This window comes from Protomyctophum bolini (genome assembly GCF_963924005.1).
Source record: "Protomyctophum bolini genome assembly, chromosome: 22".
NCBI lineage: Eukaryota > Metazoa > Chordata > Actinopteri > Myctophiformes > Myctophidae > Protomyctophum > Protomyctophum bolini.
The window spans coordinates 13,470,248-13,494,358 of NC_137883.1; the positions used below are offsets into that span (position 1 = coordinate 13,470,248).

Here is a 24,111-nt window from a genome sequence, read left to right on the forward strand (position 1 = left end):
ATACAGAGATGATAGCAGATGAGCAAATGGGTTAAGTTGTACTAGCCCATTAATGTGATTTCAGCTAGAATACAAAATGTACACCATTATTAGACTATGAGACAATACAATAAACTAGGTAACTGGTCACCCATCATCATGGTCATGATAAAAGCAATGTTAAAAGCAAGTTAATTTTTCTTTTAATTGGGAGCCTAGGCTACAATAAATGATCACTTGGTTGCCATGTCGGCATGGCAGCATGGGGACCTCTCTCGACCTCTGTTCTCCAGGTAAGAAGAGGAGACTTGTCCTCGGGCCCCATGTTGTGTTGTGTAATGTTGTGTCGATCCTTCAGCCGAAACCACCTTTTTATGCCAATGAAATGAATGGGTCTGTCGCGGCCGAGGAAGCAGATATTACCCCCCGGGGGTGAAGGAGTAAGGGATGTTGTTTTTGTAAGCGAAACGCCCATCATTCAAAATTCAAACCAATGAGAGACAGGCAGTGTGCGTCCATGAAACTGGCACGGTGGTGGGGGGAGGGGGGATGGGAGCGGGAGCATGGCCGAGGAGAGAGAGGGTGCTTGTGTCATGACTGAGCGCTGACTTGGTTGGTTTCTCCAGACAGATTCACTACATTTCTTGCGCTCCCCTTCCCTTGAATCCATCCCCTCCTTTGCTTGTGTTGCCTGAGCATCAGCCTCAGCCTGGGCTGTCTGTCATATAGCTGTGCTGCTGTTGAACCAACTGTAGGTCTGTTCGGCAGCAGCGCTACATACATTGTTTAGTAGTTCCTTTCCTCCACAGCTGAGGAAGAAGGATCCACAGCTGAAGATCATCATCATCCACGCCACGCAGCCAGCGAGCTACTGGAGACGGGCTTTCAGTTCGTGCTCCGCCCCGGTGAATCACAGTCAGTCAGTCAGTCAGACACTACAGCGGGACACGGAGGACGGAGATCCCGAGAGGAGCAGGCTGTGTGCGGAGAGACCTCGCCTCCCTCACCGGCTGCTGTTACTGCATGGAGTTTATTCTACTGTGTCTGATCTGCATGATTTATGGACTGTACTCTCACTTCTTGTAGGATTTGTTTTGATGTTTTTACACTCCGACCTGCAGCAGGACAACAAGGCAGTTTGTTTGCGCACGGAGTCGGGGCTGAGTGAGATTGTTGTTGTTGCCCCGGCTCGGCGGGACAGTGTTCCCCCCCCGCAGACTTTTATTTTGGATTAGTTTTATCGTCCATATTTTTGAATTTAGCCTAAGAGGCTACTCCGTTAACAGTGACCGTTAACATATGCGTGTGTTGCAATGGACACGCGGTCCGATTAGAACAACGGCGGTCAGAAATAGTTCAGCTGTTTTAAAAGGACTAAATCTCGCTTCTTTAAATTAATAATATCCATCAAGAGACAACAGTCGACTGTGAGTGCGTGGTGAAGCAACCGTCTCCCCGGAGCGACATTCAGATGTGATTTCGCAGCCACAGCCAGACGCCGATTCACGCAGAGAGGGACTTTTGGCCAACAAGTTTGAGTTTGAGAGCAATAAATATGCCGCAGGTGGAAATGCTCCTTTTGCTCGTCGCCGTGGTCATTTGGACGTGCGTGTACGGCCAAGACCCGGCCTCCAAGGTGGTGTCGGACCGCTACGCAGTCTACTGGAACCGGACCAACCCCAGGTGAGTGAGTGAGTGGGACACGGACACGACGCACACGGTACGGCTAGTACTCCCGCAGCCGTGCGCAACTTGCGCCCGCGGAGCGCGGCTTGATAATGGGCTGCCGAATGCTCCGATGTCACGCAGTCAGACCCAGAGAGGCAATGTAGCCTATACTACTACCGTAACATGATGTGAACAGACGTATCGTACTATCGTTTGTATATGGGCTACACGTTCAGATCGAGGTAGAGATTGATTTAGAGACTGGAAATGTTTCTGTGCAGACATGTTTTATTTATTTATTGGGCGACAAGCACATTTGTTTTGTAGCCTATTCTTCACAATAGTGTTTCATTGGCCAAAAGCACCTCTTGTTCAGTTGTAGCTATATCTGATATACTTTCCCTTTTATCTTGTTATTCAGAAGTCCGATTTTAGTAATCCAAGGTTATGAAAAAACATGAGCATCACCATCAACCGTTTTAATTGTGTAATTAAGTTTCTAGCGAAAGAACAGCATTGATATTGACACCTTTGATTGACTCTCATATCTCCCATGGTGTTATGATGAGACCCGCGGGTCACCAATTTGACGCCCGGTGAACTTCACCCATGACATTGTCCAGTGACAGTCCAGTCATTATAAAATGCCAATATTTTAAATAGCCTATCATAATGAATTATAGGGCTAGCCATGAGATTTGCGTTACAATATGAGCTGATGAAATTAATAGATTATTTCAAACATCCCCCACAAGGCAAGGACAACTTTATTTGTAGGCCTACAACAAATTTCAAAAAGCTTTACATGTAATTGTAAGACATTTATAAACGGACATTTGGATATATTTAAAAATGGAACAAGTATGTGTTTCAACATTGATATTGCTTCAGAACACGCACACTGTTTAATATAGGCTATATGGTGTCCAGAATATTTGTACTGAAACGCTCAGAATAATTCACATTGATCGCTGCAGCGAGCGGTTATCTCAGAAGACCAAAGATACAGCCTCTCTCTGGCCGCTGTAGTTTCAGAATAATGCTGAGTAGCTCTTGAGAGTCTGCGGTCGTCCATCCATCCGTTGTCTATTAATATTGACAAAATGCTTGTTATCACAGTTGCATTTTTATTTAAAGTTACAGCATCTTTCAGTATCAAGTGTGGTTGATCGTTATTTGTGAAGCTATAGCAGTGTAATCCTCAGAGGGGCTCCTAAAAATGACCCAAACTACAGTGAGACATGTCTTGAATATCGTGCTTTGTCAGTTGGAAAGAAACCTCATATGTGAAACGGTTTATTTTCACGGCTCCAATTCAAAAACAGCTACAAGATCTGCCATTTTTGCTACTTTGGTGTGACACTAGTGTAGTATGATCAAGTCATATCATTTTTCGACTTTTTCACAATGCCATGCCAGACTTCCCGGTCCTTCATTGCCACCCCCAGTTCAGGCATGATCAAGTAGTAGGGCGCACACACACACACACACACACACACACACACACACACACACACACACACACACACACACACACACACACACACACACACACAGTTAAAATATGGATATACAAGGTTTCTGCATGACGATATGCTGCATGTTGACATCTCCTGTTTCTACTCTACTAGTTTTCTTTTTTGAAGTTGCAATTAATTGCAACCTCAGGGAAATTAATAATATCAGTTTGAAGAATTTGACCTATAATAACTTTGCTCTCTCTGCTCTACAAATGATAACTTCTTCTTTGTCACAGATGGCACTTTTTCTTTTTATTCTGAATGTGAACAAAAGGGTTAGGTCATCTTCCGGTGGCGTGACTCAATGATTTATAATAAATGTAAATGACCTCAGCAGCACATAGTGCTATGTCCTTGTTTGCATTGAACACAGATGTGTGTCATTGTTAGTGGACTTTTAGAGTTTTTGTTATTGTTTTTTTTAAGCTGATGAATTTCACTCTGCTCCATTTCAAATAGAAATATTGTACTTTGGACTCCGCCACATTTGTAGGAAGGGACACCGGACACAAACTTACAAAACCATTAAACCACACCAATAGCTGATCTACAAGCTCACAATGTGACGTGTTGCGAGTTTGTAGATCTGCTATTCTATTATTTTCTCCCGGAACATATCTTACTACCGGTATAACATAACCTCTCTGTGAGTTGGAGTCCATTTTCCGATCTGATCTTGCACACGGCCTTGAAGGGAATGACGAAGCCTGTTTATGTGTGTGCAGGCTATGGGACCGGTAGTTGCGTCCCATAGCCCGGATGGATGTGGGTGAAAATGGCGGGTATGGATGGACCAGTTTCAGGAAATGTCGGGAAAATGTCTGACAGTTTCTGGAAGTGTACTGAGTAATTTGCGCTTTTGAATACTTTAGTATACACTTTGTCTACCACCGCCTGGTCATTGTTAGTGCTGTATTTTTGGTAGAGAGGCTAAGTATACACACGGCAAAATCACAAGTGTTGTTTTTTACCATGGACCATATAAATGGACCACTGACCATTTTTACACTGTCAGAATTGACTCCATTAATCATAGCGGCATTACAGTATACTCACGTTGGGAGCTTGTTAGATCGCCTTGTTAGATTTGTTTTGGCTTTTGTGCCTTTATTGATAGTTACAGTGAAGACAGACAGGAAAGGGAGAGAGAGAGAGAAGGGGAGAGACATGCAGCAAAGGTCATCATGAACGGGACTCGAACACGCAACACGCTGTCAGGCAAGAGCCTATATATGTGCCTGGACCACTAGGCCAGCGGGCGCCCCCAGATCGCCTATTTTGACAAAGGGTGATTATAGAGGATAGGATTGGTTGGACTCTGGTCGCCTACTGTATGTATGTAGGGGTTTAGAAGTGTTTTAACAATTGGCAGAATTTCACTGTGCAGCTTTCAGATGAGTCAGAATCAAAATAAAGGTAATATTTGGTCTGAGATGGGAAAAGTGGTCACACACACACATGCAGAGACGGAGAAAGAGCAGTATTTGTCTTTACACTGTTAACCTTGAGGTGAAGTGTGTGTGTGTGTGTGTGTGTGCGCGCGCGCTCGCGCGCGCAACAACGTTTTTCGGGAAAAGTAGAGGAAGCTGCGAGATACTGATGTACAAATGCAAATCTTGCGGTGCCATCAAAGTGAGCTGACACACTTCCTGCTTGACTAACACTTATCTGACTGTAGGAGCAATATTAACATATTTTATACCTTCACTGTGTGTGTCCCATTGGTGGAAAAGTACTCAAATGTTTTCTTAAGTAAAAATATCAATACTGCAATGTAGAAATACTGTAAAAGTCCGTAATTAAAAACTTACTTGAGTAAAAGTACAGAAGTATCTGTATTCAAATGTACTTCAAGTACCAAAAGTAAAAGTACTCATTATGCCGAATGTCCTATGTATATGGGTAGTTGATGTATGTTTTGTAATAATAAACAAAATCTAGTAGTAGCTACTAGCTAATGTTTTTAAATAAATGTGGAGTAAAAGTACAATATTTGACTCTGAGATGTAGTGGAGTAGAAGTAATAAAAACAATCACACCCGTGTGAAGTGAGGGGCGCTAATATATTAAAGTCTAACTCATGTTGATTAGGTGATGTATGTAAAACAAACGGTGCCAACACAAACATTAAACGCCTTTATCAATAGAGCCAATATGACGTAAACGACTCATTATGACGTAAATTTTCCCTTCATTGTCAATGCATTTACTAAACAAACTTTGAACTAAAGACAAACATTAAACCTGTGTAGGTAGAACAAAACAAATTGAAATACTCCAGTAAAAACAAATTGTACTTAAGTAAATGTGTTTAGTTACTTTACACCACTGCTGACTGCGAGCAATAACATATTTTATACCGTCACTGTCTCGGTGTCCTCTTTACAACCTGCTACATGACGCTTGTTTTGTTTCTGTCCCGGGCCTACTACGACACGGCTTCTCAATGTGTGTTCCCTGGACCCGCAGGGGTCCCAGAGGGGGTTCCAGTGGGGGGGGGGGGGGGGGGGGGGGGGGGGGGTAAATAATTGAAAGTTAGGAACCAAATGGACCCTTTCAAGTCTGTAACTTTCGAGAGTATATACGAATGCGACGTAATGGACCGATAAGCCCGTAACGGTTCTGTTTGTACACTCTGGGAGTTAATTGAACAGCGATGATTTAAGGATTTTACAGCATAAGAGATAGGAATGGCATTGGGGGGGGGGGGGTTCTCCTTGAAATTAAATAAAACAAGAGATTGAGAATCACTGCCCTACAATGATTCCCAGTTTCTCAAGTCTCTCATTCCTTGGTTGCCATAAACCCCCCCCCCCCCCCCATTCCACCCACCCCCCACCACCACTCTTCCAAATGCTCCTTCAACCACCCCACCCCCCACGCCCCCAACCCACGCTGGGGCAGACAATGAGAGGAACACAGGGGTGTTTCAACAGCGGGCCAAGGGCTCAGCATGGTGCATGCTCCTCTGAGACACACACACACACACACACACACACACACACACACACACACATGCCGAGGTCACACGCTCGGTGGTAACCAGGCAGGCCCCTGGGTTAAGCATCAGGGAGCTTGCACAGAGGGGACTGTAGTCAGGGTCAAAACTGGGGCAGTACCGCCTGGCCCCAAGGGCCTCGGTCGGTGATGGGCCATTGCAAGGCACCCCGCCTGGACTTTGTCCCGGGCAGAATGGGGCTCTCTCGCTAAATAAATGAGTAACTCTAAATGGCCGTCTCCTTTTCTCATTCATGACTCTAATCTAAACCCGACCCGGGCTGTATAATATAACAGAGTGCCATGCTAGGACGTTCGGAGGCCCCATGACCCGTAGCAGAACCTGGCAGTGTTCCATACCAGACCCTGGGCCCCATGCAGCACCCTGCTGCTTAATGGAACTAGACGCAGTCTCCGGTGCCACTGGGGTCTATCGGCTGCAGCTTCTTCTGCTTGATCGTTGTCTTCTTCGTCTCCTCTGTCCTCCTTTACGTTTCATGGCTTTTTCCGACGACAAGTGAGCCATGTGGTGCCGTGTTGGCATATCTCACAGGCTCATTTGCGTCCACACACGCTACAGCTTGGGTTTCAGATAAGGTTCTTGGAACATAATTCGGCCTGTGCTTAGGAGGTGGTACTAACCCTGCGTTCTGGGCATTTAATTATATATAAAGTATTTAATTACTATGTTTTTGCAATTACGTCATATGTCAGCCAAGTCTTTCATGGACTTTTAATGTCTGTTTAGAGCACGTTTTAACAAAAATGTAATGGCAGCCAAGTCTATGGACTTTTAATGTTTGTTTAGAGCAGCAGTTAAACAAACATTGGGGACGTGAGACGTCATGTTGCCTATAATATTATATACAATAACACTGCATTCATGTCTCGTAATGTATATAGTGGTAGTGAATATGCAATGAATGTGGCAGTCAGAGTGGGCGCCTCACTTCACACAAGTGTGATGTTTTCTGTGAAGATTTGTATACATTTGAAAACTTTAAATGAGACCTTCTGCATAATGAGTGCTTTCTACTTTTGGTACTTTGAGTACATTTTGATGCCAATCTTTTTTGTACTTTTACTCAAGTACATTTTTAATTCCAGACTTTCACTTGTAATGGTGTAGTTCTACATTGCATTCTACATTATTGATACTTTTATTTAAGTAAAAAATTTGAGTACTTTTTTGCAACTAGACCAGACAGATGCACTCTGTCCTGCACAGTGTGAATGCAGTGTTGGAAAGTAATCAAGTATATATTTACTTCATTAAAATAAGGAGTGAAACTGCAGTGAGTAAGACAGAGGCCTTACTGTCAAATTCTGTATTTTCAAAATAAATGTGCTGTTTTGATATTTATTAGTCATATTAATTGGCCTGAGAGAGAAACTGCCTACGGCACACAATCAAATCTCTGGAGGGCCACGGAGCTAGTTTTACAGCCTGGCTCACATTAGCATGCACAGTACATATAATGGTGTGAATTCAGTGCTGCACATTGGGTTTCAATGGTGTTGAGGAGAACCCATTAACTCCACCCTGGCCAGCGCCAGGGGGCGATAGTTCAGCGACCGCCACTGTTCACCTCCATTCTATTTGGTTGAAGAAGAGCGTCTCCCCAAAACGGCAATGGCGAAGGTGGTCGCGCTGATCGGATTAATCACTGGCTAAGAGTCTTTAGAAGCATTCATATTTTAGATGCGCGGTCACTGGGAGTTGCTATTGAGCCACTAGTCGCTTTATTTATCCAGCATGATTTGAAATGGAATACTCATGAAAAGGCCTAGAAAGGCCTCATCCACCACCTTGCTCTTTAGTAGTCAGTAGTCAGTTGGTGTGTTCTGAACTAGCTTAGCATCATAATATTGCTAAACCACTATCGGTATGCGTGTCCTTGCATGCTTTTAATCCAGCCAGCGTTTTAACGGAAAATACTGTATCTGTAAACCCCTGTCTATAGTTGTGAGAGGAATTACTCACAGACGTTACATTTTGGTGTCCGTGTCTGGTTCCTTGCAAGTCAAGTAAATTACATCAGTGGTGTGTAGTTAGCGCAGCAGCCGCGGCAAGCAACAAGGAGCTATTAGAGAATTCCCCGCTGACTGTCTATTTAGCTGCTTCATTAAAATCCACCACGGGCCCACAGCACACAACCTTCACCGCGGCTTCTAGGTGTTTATTTGTTGCTGATAGGTGGGATCAGCCGAGAATCGGGGCTGAGTTCCGTCCCTAATCTCCCGAGCTGTTTGTGTCTCCTACGCCATGGAAACCGATACCTCCTCGTCATCAGGGGAACATCAATGGGTGGGACTAACGATCTGGCAGCTGGGGGGGGGGGGGGGGGGGATAGGGATTCCAGCATTCTACGAGAGCACTGTCACCTCAGGGAGAGTGGGGGTTCCTCTAATCCTGATAATGCCTGTCTAAAGCTTTCCACAACAGATGCAACATTATTTCCCCTCACAAGACAGCCGAGAGATTAAAAATCCAACAAACGCTAACATGTCTGGGTGAAATAAAAGGGGTCCCCAGCCCGTCCCCGTTTTTGCTAAGTGACCGCTAACTTCATAACATCCCCCTGTCAGAACCTTTTGATGACAATTGCATTCTTGTTCGTTGGGAAGGGAGATGAACATCCCCTTGATGGAATGCATGGGAGAATTAGGCCAGAAATGAGCAATGGCCGAAGAGCATGGCTCTTCTCTTTGCCTCGTAACCGCCGTCGAACGGCCAGTGACAGTGACACAGTACGTCTCTCGAGTAGAATGACCTCCACTGTTTGCTCTACACACTGCTTTCCTTTTTAATCTCCAATTAAAGAACAATGCTGCATTTTTTTCCTAGTCTGTGGCGAGCTGATGTTGTGATAGTTTCCCAGTGGTATTGTGAATAGCTCCGTTCACATTTGTTCCCAGTGTTTACTCTATTCTTTCCCCCCTCTCGGCCTGTTCCTGGCTCCCTGCTGCTCGGTTCCGCTCGAGGAAAACAAAAACACTTCCTCCCCCCCCCCCCCCCCCCCCCCCCCAAAATGCAGCGATGTCCAAATATTGACTGATTCTCGGGACAACGGGCCCTCTCCCCAGCCCTCGTCCAGACTGCGTTAATCAGTGTCCCGTAGCGTATCGCCGTATCCTAGATTTTTACGCCGAACGTTCTCTGAGAAGGACGGACATGATAAGTGTATCAATGGATCAATGTTTGTTCATGGTAGCAGAGAGACTCGATCTGTCGAAAACCTACGTACTATCAGCTATAACGACAAAACATTGCTGCAGTGCAACAAACTGACATAACAATTGATGGAAAACAAACCAATTAAACCTCCATTACATGTCATACAAGAAGCCACTCATCAATTTCCGCACAGCATGCTGGTTTCAGTTACTTGCTATACTTAAAGTAATTGTGACTTATATACACCTTGAAAAGACGGAGCATTGCCATCGGTTAACCACTTCAAACCATGTATCCGTCGTTGACCACAGTCCCACAGGGCATCCTTTCTTCCGTCTACACCAAATCTCTTTTCCGAAAATACCTGATCGACGAGCTCACAACTTGTCGCAGGATTGCTTGGGTTCATGTGGTTGTATCTAATTACACAGGTAAATTCAGCTGTGAGAGTAAGATTGGCACCGGCACTCTCGGAGCTTAGATGAACACTCTGGGAGTTGCTGTCAGTGGTATAAAGTAACTAAGTACATTTACTCATGTACTTAAGTACAATTTAGAGTTTTAACTTTACTTGAGTATTTCCAATTTTCAATACTTTTACTTCTACTCCACTACATCCCAGAGGCTATTATTGTACTTTTACTCCACTACAATTATTAGAAAACTAGTTACTAGTTCCTCCATTATTACAAAACATACAATAACCACATTAGCCATATATATGTCGGCCTTTTGAACATAGACGATCTACAAGCTACATGCTTATGATAAGATTTTTATACATTTGGAAACTTCAAATGGGATATTCTGCATAATTAGTTTAGTACTTTTAGTATTGTAAGTACATTTCGATGTCAAAACCTTTGCACTTTTACCGAGTATATTTTGAAATCCGGAAAACAGAGTAATTCCACATTGCAGTATTGATACTTCGGAGTAGTTTTTCTGTGTGGTTTTCTGCACTAGGAGGGAAGGGCTGTCCTGTGGAGCAGCCGGGCAGCTCTGTTGAACTTTGACCTCCTGCATGCAGGTTTCTGTCTCCGCTCAAACTAATAAGCCTCGGCTCCTTGCTCTGCCACGGCTTGAGTGACAGGAGCCAGAGATGAGTTCCCTTTTTGAAGTCTGGCTGCTTCATTGTCTTTTGTTTCATGTTGAAATTTCTATCTGCATTTATTCTCTACACTTGATTGTCAGTCGGACCACGGATTATTCCATTCCAGTTAACAGAACGTTAACAGTTGGAGCTCTTTATTCTTCTTTATGTTTTATGTACAAAGAAGACATTCTTTAGTCTAATGGTCGCAGGGATTCGTCTAATTGGTTAGTTTGTTTAATCATCAAATCTGCAAAAGTTGAGTTTGCTTAGTTCATACGTCATGCAGAGACTATTCTTTCAGGTAGATGATGTTGAGATCTGAATTCTGAACATTGTAATGAAGATCTCAGACTGGCTACATTCTATTTCAAGTTATAGACTGGCACAATAAAAGTTACATCTACAGTTTACAAGAGATTAAAAACAACAAATCAACGATCAAAATCTTGGTTGATTAAGAAACTAACCAAACTGCTACAGTAGCTTATGAGGAAAAATACCTATTTTCACGTTGCTAAATGTTTCCACTTTCCATAAGCTCCCCATCAACTAATTGGATTTTTATTTCATCTAGTTCTCAGATCCCAGCAGCTGTGTGATCTTGGGGTATACTCTTTTATTTGATATGGCCAACAGTCGATGGATTAGGAGGGACCCCATAGACCCTAATCTCAGTCTCACTCCAGTGCACAGAGGTTCACTTTTCTACTGTTTCTTTAAGGTTTTAATCTCGCCCAGCTATTGTGTGTGTGTGTGTGTGTGTGTGTGTGTGTGTGTGTGTGTGTGCGTGCTGTTTAAATGTGAGTGGTGAAATGGCATCCCCCGTGTCTTTTAAGGCACCGGTGAGGGGTATTAGCAAAGAGCCTCTAAGGGGCTTAAGAGGTCAGCCCTCCCTTTTGTGTGGAGACACAAAACACATCCTGTGGGACCCTTCACCTCTCCTCTGTTCTTCCCCCCAGAAAGCCAGGACTGGCCTGACCATTCACATTAATCAGCTTCGCTCTCTAATGACTGCAGTAAAGCTTCTGAAAACGGGCCTCTAAAAGGTTCTAAAGGACCACTAAGCCCTCCTAAACAGAACAGACCGACCGGGGCGAGACTGCTGCTCCGCTGTACGGAACACATCTCCGGACAGTAGGAGCGCACACGCACACACACACACCCTGTGTCAAAAGTTTGTAGAGTGGATGTACTAGTGACTATAATGTGGGATCCCCTTGCACACTTACAGGCTGAGGAAAATAAATAACAAATAATGAAACGCACGCCATGTGCCGAGAAGTGCTATAAATCGAACCCCATGATAAAGGAAGTGAAAGGCCCTTAGCAGCTATGTTAGAGGAGCCTTCTTGCGCCATATACTGTATGCCTTACCTCATTCCCAAGACTGGGAAAGCATGTGTCATTTTAGATTTTAAACACTAACCATTATTTTATACTTTGGCTACTTTTGAAAATACGTGAAAATGTGTTCATCTTTGAATGTATATATATTTTTTCAACGCGGACATTACTCATATCTTTGCTTCGGGGGGGAGGGGGTTAGTTCCTGGAACAAAATATTTGGAGATTGCGGTCAGTGGCCAAATACATAATGGGGCCATTATCAGAAAACTGTTAGGATTCAGAAGACATTTTTTTGAATTCCTCAGGTTATGGGTTATATTGTAGCAATATTTTGTTAAAACTGAGTGACACTAAAGGAACGTTTGCACTGCTTTCTTCCAATGAGCAGCAGAGTGCAGAGAGTGAGAGAGAGGATGTATTGCCTCAATGGAACCGGGGGGAGCTTGGCTGTGATCATCATAGAATGGAAGTGGGTGATAAAATAAGGACTATATAACGGCAGTAATGGGCTGGCCTCGTTCGTTCTTTCACTCAGCACTGTCTGCAGCAGCAGGAGTGCATGTGTGTATTTGGTTGTTTATCCAGCGAGCAGACCCGTGCTTCATGTGTAGGACAGTTGATATTAGTCTAAATGTCAGCAGGGTGTGGCTGGGTCTGGGGGTGTTGGTAGCTCAAACAGTGTTTGTTTTAAAAGGACTGTAAGGATAGACTAAAAGACACAGCTGTTTTTCATTAGGTTCGAAGGCGGGCGGAAAAGATGAGACAATTGAGACTATTCCAAATGAAATTGGCCAGAGAAATGCACGCTTAATGTGAAACAAATGCGATTAGTTCGATAACGGAACCAAATGTCCATTTTCTGCTACTGGAACTTGACTTGAGGGTACATTATGTGTGCATATATATTATACAAGTGCACGTACACACAGGCATTTTTGGTCACTGTTTTGCCATGTCCAGCGGTTGCTAACTTGTAGGTTATGAGGAAGGAATTTAAGTTAATTGTTCTGCACTTTTACAGTCAAGGTTGTTTGTCAGTCACTGTGGCTTGCGCAATGTTTTTCTGCTTTGCAATAACAGCACTGCATATAATTGAACTAACCCATATAGCCATACAGTTAATCCAAAAGTCTGGACAAACTGTTTTTCCCCCCCTTTTTTTGTAGAATCACTGTTTCTGTTAAAAAAATGAAAACGTACGATGAAAACATGTGTGTCCTTTTTGTGATTAATCTTTTTTTTATGTATTGCAGAGTAGACCAATGTTTAGCATAGCAAAGTCACAGGCTGGCTTTCATGTCAAATCAAGACAAATGTTGTTCAATCAGCTATAAGCAAAGTAATTGTATAATTGTTAGTTTTGTAAAACTAGGTAAAGGACGTTAACGATCATTTAGATGGGAACAGAACATGGGGTGTTTAAATGCGAGTTAGTGAACATTAGATTTTCATTTATTTTCATGAACTTGGTGTGACTTTGTGGGAACTTTAGCGTACGTGGCTCACTGGCTCATGGAGACGAGAAGAGACTATTTCCTCTTGTGTTCGGACGTGGCCGGAGCTTCAGGACGCATTCAATATTAAAACGCTGTTTGCGATCTCACGTTAGAGAGCCTGGACAGCAGAGCTTCACACGCAACCCAGGGCGAAACCAGGTCAGCACCGTTGTGACTTTATTAAACACGGGTCGACGTTTTGTCCTCTCAGACTTTTTACCCCTCCTCACTCAGTGAGATTCTCTGAAGATGGACGACTTTGATAACATTAGTTTTTTTTTATCGTTCATTAATTTATTGTCCCATTTCGGGACGTTCAGGGTCGTAGACGGAACAATGACAGACTGACGAGATTTGTGGCAGAAAGTGTGTGTGTCGTCTCCTCGTCGTTACGTCCTGCAGCTTGGTGGAGCAGGGAACAGTCGGCCATTTGCGAATTCGACTCCATTTTGTTCGGCGAAACAAAAGTGGGTATCTTTCTTAGGAATTTGCCGCTCAATTTTAAATCGGAAATGAATTAACAACGTCCCGCGCTCATGATCTTTTGAAACCATTTGTAGATCTTACTTAATCATAATCTCGGCGGGGAATTCTCTCAAGCCGGAAGAGTAGAGTGTGTGATTTGGGGGGAGGAGGGGGGGGGGGGGGCGTTCTGTAGGAACAGTGGGGTTATCCAAGTGAGGCGAAAAGTGGGGGACTTTTTTCCCCACCAGCCCCAACTTCTTGCATCGTAACACAATGACCATTGTGCACGTTGTGATACATTCTATGTCACACAATGTTGCATTCATGCCTCAACCATGTTATATGAGTATATATGCCCCAGCCATCATCAATATCTGTGCCATTCCATTGACTACGAGGTCTTGTCTGAGCGTTGGCACTCGTATCACTGGCTGCAGCGTTACGGAGGGAACACTCGGGCAGACGCAGCGGAGTGGTCATGCCGATGATCCCTCTTTATGTCTTGGCTCCGCCAGGGACCCTTAGTTATTCTAGTGCATAATTGATGGAGGAGTTAGAATAGCAGAAGTAATGCGATGAGAGGGTGCAGCCAGGCGGAGCGAGGGATTGCGTGCGTGGGGCCGCAAACATTGCAGGGGACGAGGGCGAGGGCATCTGGAGTAACAGGTCCCCCGCCTCGACGCAGGATGTCACCGTCCCAGCCAATCAGAGCAGCTCCCCCGTCCTCTCCCACCAATCAGATGTTTCAGCTTGAGTAGTAGAGTACTACTATGTTCACCGTGTATCAGACAAGACTCTCTCAGTCATCCCTACTGCTTCTCTTTTAAGAGTTTCGTGTGGCTCTTGGCAGCTTTTTAAGTCTTAATTTGAGGCTGAGATTTTTTGTGACTTTGATCTTGATGGGGGAATGTAAATGGATCTCTCGGTCATTCCAATTTGACTGGTAAGAAGAGCCATTTTACATGACCTAGGGAGACATTTCTGCCTCAGAGGGCATTCCTTTCTCAGTTGTCTTTGTTGCCTTTTATCATGCAGTAGTTTTCTGTTGTTGCCTTTGGGCCATTATAAGCTCTATCCTGGGGTGTAGACCACACCTAGACAAGCCACTACAATAAAAGGCTAATGGTCAAACAGCCTTTGCATTGTCTTTTAAGTAAAGAGGCTACTGATAACATGCCCCGTGATACCCACTTCAAAGGAACCCTTCAAAGAAGGTGAAGGGATGGGTTTCCCCGTGAGCCTCACCCCAAACGGCATGGGTTTCCCTCTCAATATTCACCCAGACTAATTAACTAAGATGTTATCTATCCACACGAGCCTGACAACACAATTTGACTATCGTCACTATCGGTTGGAAACCACGTATGTTTCTAAATCAGTCAGTGGGCAGTTTACTGTTCAAGAAACTGAAAAAAGTAAATACAAATTACCTGTGTTCCGTTAGATGCAAAGTAGTTATTATTTAGTTACTTACTAATACTTTTCATTGGTTAATTATTCGTAAAACCCTCATTGTCCCTAATTTGGGCAGGTCAATATAGGCGAAGATATTTTCAAACTTTTCAAAGTAGGTCAATCTGCCATGCCACAACATGTCGTGATGTGATGCATTATGAACTTGTAGTTGTAGATTATTATTTTTTGCTACGTTTGTGCAACACTCATATTTAAATTATATATTTTATATTTATTAAAAAAATACATAAAGTTAAATATGGCCATACAAAGTTATAACATGCACTAAAGAATTACAATATGCAACAAAGTGCATAATTATATCTTTCCACACTGAGTGGAGAGAAAAAATATATATCAATGTGATCTAAAACGCGATCACATTTTCTGAGGAAATTAAAATGTAGTTTTGCTGAATTAAAACATCTTAACTTGAAAAGTTTTCAGACAGATTTATTTTTGATGATAGATTATGGTACCATTATTTGATCACATTAAAATGGTGTCAATTAATTAGAATGTGTGGCACCGTAGGCATTTTGTTAACGGAAAGTAGTCAAACTAATTGACCGTAGTTGCTGAATAAATGAATGGTCAAAAAATAAATCAAATAACCATAATGTCACATTGTACCAGTGGTAAGTTGTAACCCTGTGACCACTTCATATTACCCCTAAATGTCGAGCACCAAAGTGCATATGTTACCACTTTGGGGCAGGAGAAGAAAAAAAATGGCTTCCCTTGAATAGGCTCCTTCTAGCATATGAAAACAGTAACTTATGGTAAACATCTCCTGTGCCCGTTCTATGGCCAGCAGAGCCTGTGTTCTTCTTGGGTCTACGGCTTGCCCTAAAACAAAGCTGTCCAGGAGAGCACTTAGAGGCCATTGGACTGAGACTATGGCTATTAGGATCATAAAGTCTCTCTCATAAAGATGTTTTATTTGTTTCCCGAGTGTGCTGGCTGCTTAGGTTTCCATCGGAAGTCTTTACGGTGCTGTGGTAATATTCCTGTCTCCAGATGGAACCGACCACTGAGTTATAGTGGAATACTGTAAAAGTGGCGAAAAACCCCTAGGCAGGAGAAGTTCACTAGTTTTATTATTATTATTATTATTATTATTCTTTTCTTAGCTTTTACGTTTCAAAATGTCTCATATTGTAATCTAACAAAACTACCACAAACACAACAGAACAATTATGAATGTACAACTACAATTTGCTGGTTCAAAATGTAAAAACATTTTGTAAATTATTTGTACTATAATTAAATGGCAACTTTAGGATATATATATTTTTTGCTTTATAGTATGCCATTATTTAAATAGACATGTATTGATAACAAAATTAACATAACTTTCATTCTATTTTGCTCACAAAAAATACAGTAGGCCTATAGGCTTTCCAAAACTCTTTGCAAATGTAATTAAAATCATGTACTGTATTCATCTAAACATAACGGTGTAAACAACGTTCTTAGCATTATCTTATCTTTCAATGCTATATTTTTCGTATCGGTGTTTTTACAGTAAACGGTTTACAAAAATAGTATACTAAACGGTATATAACTATGTAGCCTACTTAAGCTTTAAAATTGACTTAAGCAAAAACTAAACTGGATTTTAATGCATTTATGTCCTTATTATAATTTTTATTCATTTTTTTGCTATAAAATGTTGGATTGGATTGTAAATATCAACTTTAATAACTTTGTTTAATAACTCAGTTTTGCGACTGGCACTTGATATTTTATTAGTCAATCTCGCCTGAAGAAGTGGGTTTCAGTGGGTGATTTACACGGAGGTGTGCGATATGGCGTGCAACCCAACGTATAAATCAGGGTGAAAAACGGACACGGACCGGCAGTTCCAGGACTGAACCATCCCTTTGATCCCAGTGTGTGTCGGTGCTGCGGCTCTAGATCTCTGTCAGGATTCTTCACTTTCGCTTATGAACATTTCTGATTTCTGAAGGGGGGGGAACGGGTATAATTGTATTTATTTATTTTTAAGTAGAAATAAAAGTCTAGTCTTGATAGTCCTAGTGAAGTCCTGTGACCCTTTCTTTGGATCACATGGTGTTCCCGTGAAGAAGTCGTGCTAGCGAGGTCTAGACACGCGATACACAGGGGGGGTTAAGAAAGAGAATGCGCCGGCTGAGACGTCACACGCGTTTACCATCCACCAAAGCCCAGCCACTCCTGTATGGCGGAGGCAGGGCCCATGCTACATTTTGCCCAGCAACCCAACAAGCGCAGTGGGAGGTGTGGCGCTATGGTGTTCTTCTGGTGTATAATAATACAACTGCTTGACACAGTTTCACTTGACTACTACTCAGCTACACACACCAGCCTCATACCCCCCTCTACCCGTCAACTTATAGTGCCAAAGGAGGAGACTTTGAACTTTGTTTGGAAATATAAACCAAAGCCCCCCCCAAAATTGTTAATTATTACAGCATAGCCTTGAGTTGGCAGAGAAGCGGGTTCCTGACAGCTGCTATATACCTTCCGTTCTGGGCCACAGATGTCTAAAACATTTTTTGGTTCTGCCATTGTCCAATGCCATTTGGATATCACGATTGTAACAAATCCCGGCAGACTGTAATGCGACGGGTAAAGAATTATGCAAATTCTGTCCTGGCACAAAGGCGCGCTGCTGGGGAGAAGAGCGCTCTGTCTGGGATGCTTACACCCAATCGCTGTCGACCCCAGAACCCGGCAGCAACCAATTGGCATTGGGCCCTTGAGCTTGAGGTTTTCATTGGCCATTTCAATGCGGATCACCAAAACTGTGCCGGATACAACCGGGGTAGAAAATAACCTAGTAAAAATCTACTCTGTATCCGCACACCCGTTTGCCTGAAGGGAGCATTCTTTAAATGCACTGTTGGATTTGTGATGCATGACAGCACCATGACAGATTTCTTCCACCATGGAACCAGTGGAAAGAAAAAAATCCACCAAACCCAACCATCGCTGCATCAGTCTCCCGTACACTGTCGAGGACGAATATGCACCATTAATAATCCTCGTTTTAATGTATCCGTTTGTAACTCACACTCGGAGAGTGTACAAAATGTAACCAACATGTTAATTTGGTTACATTTGCACCCTCTGAGAGTTGAATGAACAAGAATTTTCACACACACAACCGCAAATGACAAAAATCCTTGCACACATACTATTACACTTTAGGAGGCCTTTAGCAAACGGTCTTATGCACGGAGACAAACACCAGGGTAAATAAATGGTCACGTTAAGTAGAGTGCAAAGAAAACAAATTGGTGCTTCAAAGAAACTAGGAGGATACCAGGTACACATAGAACCTAGCATCCGTCTACACATGCATTTGCTTGAGCATACACGAGTGCATGCGCACAGACGCACGCACGCACACAAACAAACATTCAGGTTAGAACAGAGCTAATGTTCCTACCGTGGCCTCACTTTCTCCTTATCTTTTTAAGTGTTTCTCACTGGCCCTCTTTCTTTCCTCGACAATCCCCCCCCCCCTCCTCTCTCTCTCTCTCTCCCTGGTGACCAGACGTCTGTCATAGCTGCTGACTCCCACTCCTGGCCTGATATCAGATATGGGAAGGGGGGGGGATGCAACAAGACCTCTCAGACTTCTCTCTCTTCTCCCCCCCCCCCCTTTTTTTTGCACTCCCACCTTATGTGCCATTTTGAGATTCCTCGTAACGTCACTTCTTCTTCCAACCCCCTCCTCGGCCCTGACCCCGGGGTGCGGCGGGGGGCCGAGCCCCGACCCCTACGCGACCATATGGCCGCCTCCTGTAGGGCATTGTTCAACACCACGCTCCCCAAAAAAAACACAAGGAGATTATGTTCTCCGACTCGGCTGTATATCTGTCCGTCGATGGCGACCGGTGGCATGATTGTGCGGAAACCGCCTGAAAAGCTATTTGTTTTCGTTTACCCTCATCCAGACTGTTTAAAAAGATACCGTCGTGTGTGTATCTATCTGTTGGTGTTGTCGTGCGAACACGGACGTAAAGGAGACGCTGGGTTCAGATGATTGTAATTTTAGAGCCCGTCTCTTTTATGGACCAGACGGACAGAGATTCATTTAATCTGCTGTGGAAAATGAGTCTGCAGACTTTGGGGAGACAGTGAGATTGTATATGCAGAGACTTACTCTCTTTCTCACACACGCACGCACGCATGCACACACGTACACACACGCACACAAACGCACAGCCAAATGCCACATGTCATTTGTTTATCCAGTGAATCAGCTGTTTGATCATAATTTCTGGCTAATCAGCCATGAGAGCCGTTCGTTAAGTGCAGCTTTTTCCTGTCTGTGATGCAGCCTATAACCTGTCTGGCAGATACAGAGATTACAAGTCAGAGAGCTCAGAAACCCATGGAGAGGTGCTAGGTTCAATTGAGAAGCATGACCCGAGAGCAGTGATGGAAGAAGTACAAAAATGCCAAGTCAAAGTGTAGTTAAAGTACCAAAAGTAAACGTACTGTCATTATACCAAATGTATAATTCCAAAGCTCGAGCTTGTAGTTCGGCTATTTTCAAAAGGCCTAAATGTAACGACTAAGGTTTTGGAAACTAACGTTTTCATATAATTGTGGAGTAATGTATGTAGTGGAGTAGAATGCACTTAGTTACCTTTCACCACTGCGCTAGAGTAGTCTTCTTTCCTGTCCCGTTAACGCCACAGTGATAATGAACTTGAGCCGAGTGTCGTTAGCGTCACCAAAGTGGTAATTACAGCAAAGAACACCCTTGAGTGTAATATTGTGATTATGCAATCATTGTCAACAACAACACAAACAAGTTGACTCTTTATTTTATTGTAGAGGTTGTGGCCATAGCTGAGTGGGTAGATGGGCCACCTGGGAAATGGAAGGTTTGCATCCCGGCAAAGACACATAACCCCTGTAATAATAGTTGTAGAATGTTCAGGCCTGACGTCGAAATAAAACAAAAATAAATCTAAATCATGACAATTTTCTGAAAGATTTGAGGCACATTTTAACGATTTTAACAGGTTAAATATATGTGTCTACAACGCGTTGCACCGTGTGAGCTTGTGGATGTCCTGTTTTTGGCCCGGTATCCCGCTGTACACAGCCGTACAACTAATCAGCCTTTTGTTGATGACGATGATAGGGCATTTTATTACTCCTATTAACCACTTTTGATTTTCCTAATGCTAGTTCAGGGGGATCTAAATGGTGGAAAACATCTGGTCACAACGACGGGGCCTCTCTGACTTTGATGAGTCATCCCACCCCAGATATTATTTCATAATTCATCTGTAATCAAGCCACATAATCCATCAACGGGCCGGAGCACTGCAGCTAGCGGCCTGGCGGTTGGAGACTGAGCACTGCAGCTAGCGGCTTGGCGGTTGGAGACTGAGCACTGCAGCTAGCGGCCTGGCGGTTGGAGACGGAGACTTGTCCCGTAATAACTGCAAAGTCACATTGTGCTCCTTGCAGCAGTGCCTGTATCTGACATGCACTACATGCAGTCCTTGAGCAAGGCACCGATGTCACTGCTGCGCCAAAGGTCTGACTGCCTTTTTATGGAACGCATGCGCAGAGTCACAATGTACAGAAACGAATACCGTTTACACTGTATTTCTAGTAGATCTGCTATTTTATGCCTTGTGTTTAATTATTTATTCGTTAAAATGTTAAAGTTTTGCCTATAAGGACATGCGCAAAACATGGATGCCAGAAAAATCTTTAAAATATATATTTTTAGGGAATACAATTTGCAGGTGCATTGGGGAAATGAATGAGTAAAAATGTAATACATTAAAAAGATGATTCATAATCTTTTGTTGTGTGATTATCACAAACTCCACCTGGACTTGTCTCACGACACACCAGACCGGTGTGTCGGTCTGCGGTCAGCACACTGTTTGGTGATGAACACTGCCCTGAAGCAGATATGGCCAAGAAGAGGGAAAAACAACCTTGCAGTGCACAGCATGTAGTCTCAGTCCCGCCGTCGTCCCCTCCACACAAATGTTTCTCGTACTGCACCCTTTTGTTCCACTCCGGAATGGAACTGACGCGTGTGAAACCAAACGCCATACCCAGAAGCCCGAGGGTTCATTATATTCGCTGCTGTTCTCACGGGGTGAGTGAAAAATCACTCCTTTGTGCGAGGGAAAGAAAGCGTCTTCCTCTCTGTGACCTCATGGCCGTGTGGTGTAATGTCAAGAAGGCCTCCGAGGTTTGTGCGCTGGTGTAGCCACGCCCCACCACCACCACTCCTGTTGTGGAGCCGTGGAACCCGGCCAGAGGTTCCGGCGTTCCCCTGTCCCAACACCGCTTGAGACAGAGAGACAGAGAGAGAGAGAGGGGGAGGTGGGGGGGGGATAAGAGTGAGAGAATAAGAGTGCGCAGTGGACAGTCTCTGGCCTCGCTTGGAGAACCCTCCCCCTTGTAAACAAATGTTTTGGATCCCTGACAGTAGGCCACACACTGGCCTAAGCCACCTTGCTGCTTCTTGGAAGCGCCCTATTTCTCTTTGAATGGACATCTTGTGTATATTCCATATGCTCTATACAGCGCTCTGCAGTCTCAGTGTCTAAGTAGGACTATTTTCCTGTTCTATTCCATCTATTCCCTTCTTTTATTTAGATGGATAGACCTTTATCGATCCAAGGAGAGAAAATGCTGTTGTCACGGCAGTACATGAAACAAATGAACGCATAAATAGATACTTCTTGGACAGAAATGCGTGGTCAATGTTTTTCCCTCTCCTCTCTGAAGCTATGCTGCACAATCAGTGCACAGTATTATTATAGTATTGTCTTTCATCGCTCCACATGTCGTACTGTACGTACGTCTTCACGGGAGAAAATAAATAAACAAAAAAGAAGAGTTGACCGGGCTCAAACACACTTCTGCGTTCCGTCGACATCATAAATGAGATCTGTGTGAGGATGTGTTTTTTCATCTGCTGTGATCAGTCAGGGTGGTTGATATAGAGCCATATGGAATGCTTCAATTAGAGAGCTAACTGATGACATTTTAAGTGGCGAAGCCTGCTGTCCTTAAAGTGCTAATTGAAGCAGCGAGAAGGATGTGGCTATGCGGGTTACCGTATGTGTTTATGCGCATGAGTGCGCGCGCATGTGTGTGCGCGCATGTGTGTGCGCGTGTTTTGATCTGTTTTTGCCAGAAAATCCATCTTTAAATGCCTGCCCGCGAAGCCCTCGCCACCATCATCTTCCTACGCCGGCAATTCCGGACGTGGTGATCCATATCACGCCACACGTACAGTAATGGAGTTTTTAGAACAATTTTTGCTAACTGTGGGGATATCTGATCTGGTCATTTTAATCGGCTGTAATTATGACACCACCACTCGACTGAAGCAGCGAGCTCTCCCACAGGACTCTTGGCTGCGGCTCCTCCACTCCTCCTTTCTTTCTCCTGCTCATTCTCTCTTTCTCCCTCCCCTCCTTGTCCTCCATCCGTCCGTTCGTTCATCCTCCTCTCCTCTCCTCTCGCCCACCCTCCCCTGCTAAGACAGCCCTGTCTTGTTAGCCTGGAATGTGGGAAAAAAAAGCACTTTGCTCAACCAAACCTTCATGGGAAAGAAAAGTTGCCCCTCTTGTCTGCGCTAGGAAGCAACTGTGAATGGATTAAGTGGGCTGCCGGTTCCCACTGAGGAGGGGCGGAGCCTCGCCGTATACCCGTGCATTCAGCGCTCCGTCTGTATGGGTGGATGGAGGCTAATGGTTAATTTATGGTCTGTCGTACCGTGGTGTTGTTGGTGTGCCAAAAGCAGATCTAGATGGCATTGAGGGAGCTTGTTAGTTAGATCTGGTGTTTTTCTGCTATTTTTGACACTGTGGGGGAGGACAAAGAATAGAATGAACCAGGCTGTTTTGCACTTGGACCACGTCCTACAACAGAAAATGGCGTAATGTAAAAGTATAACAATTGTGGTGGAAAGCAGTCATTTTGAGGTATTCCTTTTAACTTGGCCGTAGTATTTCTAATATTCAATACCCACTACAGCGCAGTATTGTGCTTTAGCTACACTATTATTTGAAAACTTTAGTTACTAATAGTTACTTTTTACATTTTTATTATTATTTAATTTTTATTATTATTATAAAAAATTACTTCAATATACCTTTTTGTACTTTAACTAAAGTAAATTTACTTTTTCCCCACTTGTAACAGAGCACGTCTTCCACCAATGTAAATTAGCCTTCTCTAATAGGCAGGGCTTAGCGCGTCGCTGGGCTTTAGACCTCTGCTTCCTTGGCCCTAACCTACTTGGCTTTCCTGCCCCTGCTTCGCCCCATTCTAACCTACTTGGCTTTCCTGCCCCTGCTTCGCCCCATTCTTGTCGGGAGGTTTCTTAAGTATGTTCACTTTGGACGCCGATGAAAGGGGACCCGCGAACACGGGATCTTAAATCACTTAATGAAGGGAGACAGGCAGCACTTTTGTCTGCCTTGTTCTGGAGCTGTGTCCAGCCAAGGCCCTCTAACGGGCTCTGACACCACCTTGGTCGGGTGCCCTGCACACAGCTTGTCGTTGCGTGCGTGCGTGCGTGCCCTAGTACACTTCACCATTCACCAACCTATCTCTAATGTCACCATATGTATGTGACCTCTGCAGTTTCAGAAGTAGCAGTGGACAATAAGGTGTGTGTGTGTGTGTGTGTGCGCGCACTTTTATCACTACACTCACAAGGGCCAAGTGTCCCGGTAAGCTCAGTAGGTTTTCGAGAAATAGACGCTGTGAGGACCATTTTACTGTCCTTTACAAGAGAAATGGTTGTCTCATGGTTAAAAAGGAATTATGCATACAATTAAGGAACAGATGCAGGATGGGGTTAGTGGGGTTTGAGCATTTATAGGTTGGGTTTTGGGGTTGACGTGGTTGGAGTTT

The 24,111-nt window shown here is 43.8% G+C and overlaps 1 protein-coding gene across 2 annotated transcripts in view; it reads left to right on the top strand.

Annotated features, from left to right (window-relative positions):
- The first annotated feature begins 557 nt into the window (after window positions 1-557).
- LOC308310226 (ephrin-A5b-like) overlaps window positions 558-24,111 on the top strand; it is a 91,223-nt gene continuing 67,669 nt past the window's right edge. For both annotated transcript variants that reach the window (XM_080756443.1, XM_080756444.1), the window contains exon 1: window positions 558-1,662. In XM_080756443.1, coding sequence (XP_080612569.1) covers window positions 1,535-1,662 — 128 coding nt within the window. In that variant the 5' untranslated portion in view covers window positions 558-1,534. The remainder of the gene's footprint in view (window positions 1,663-24,111) is intronic.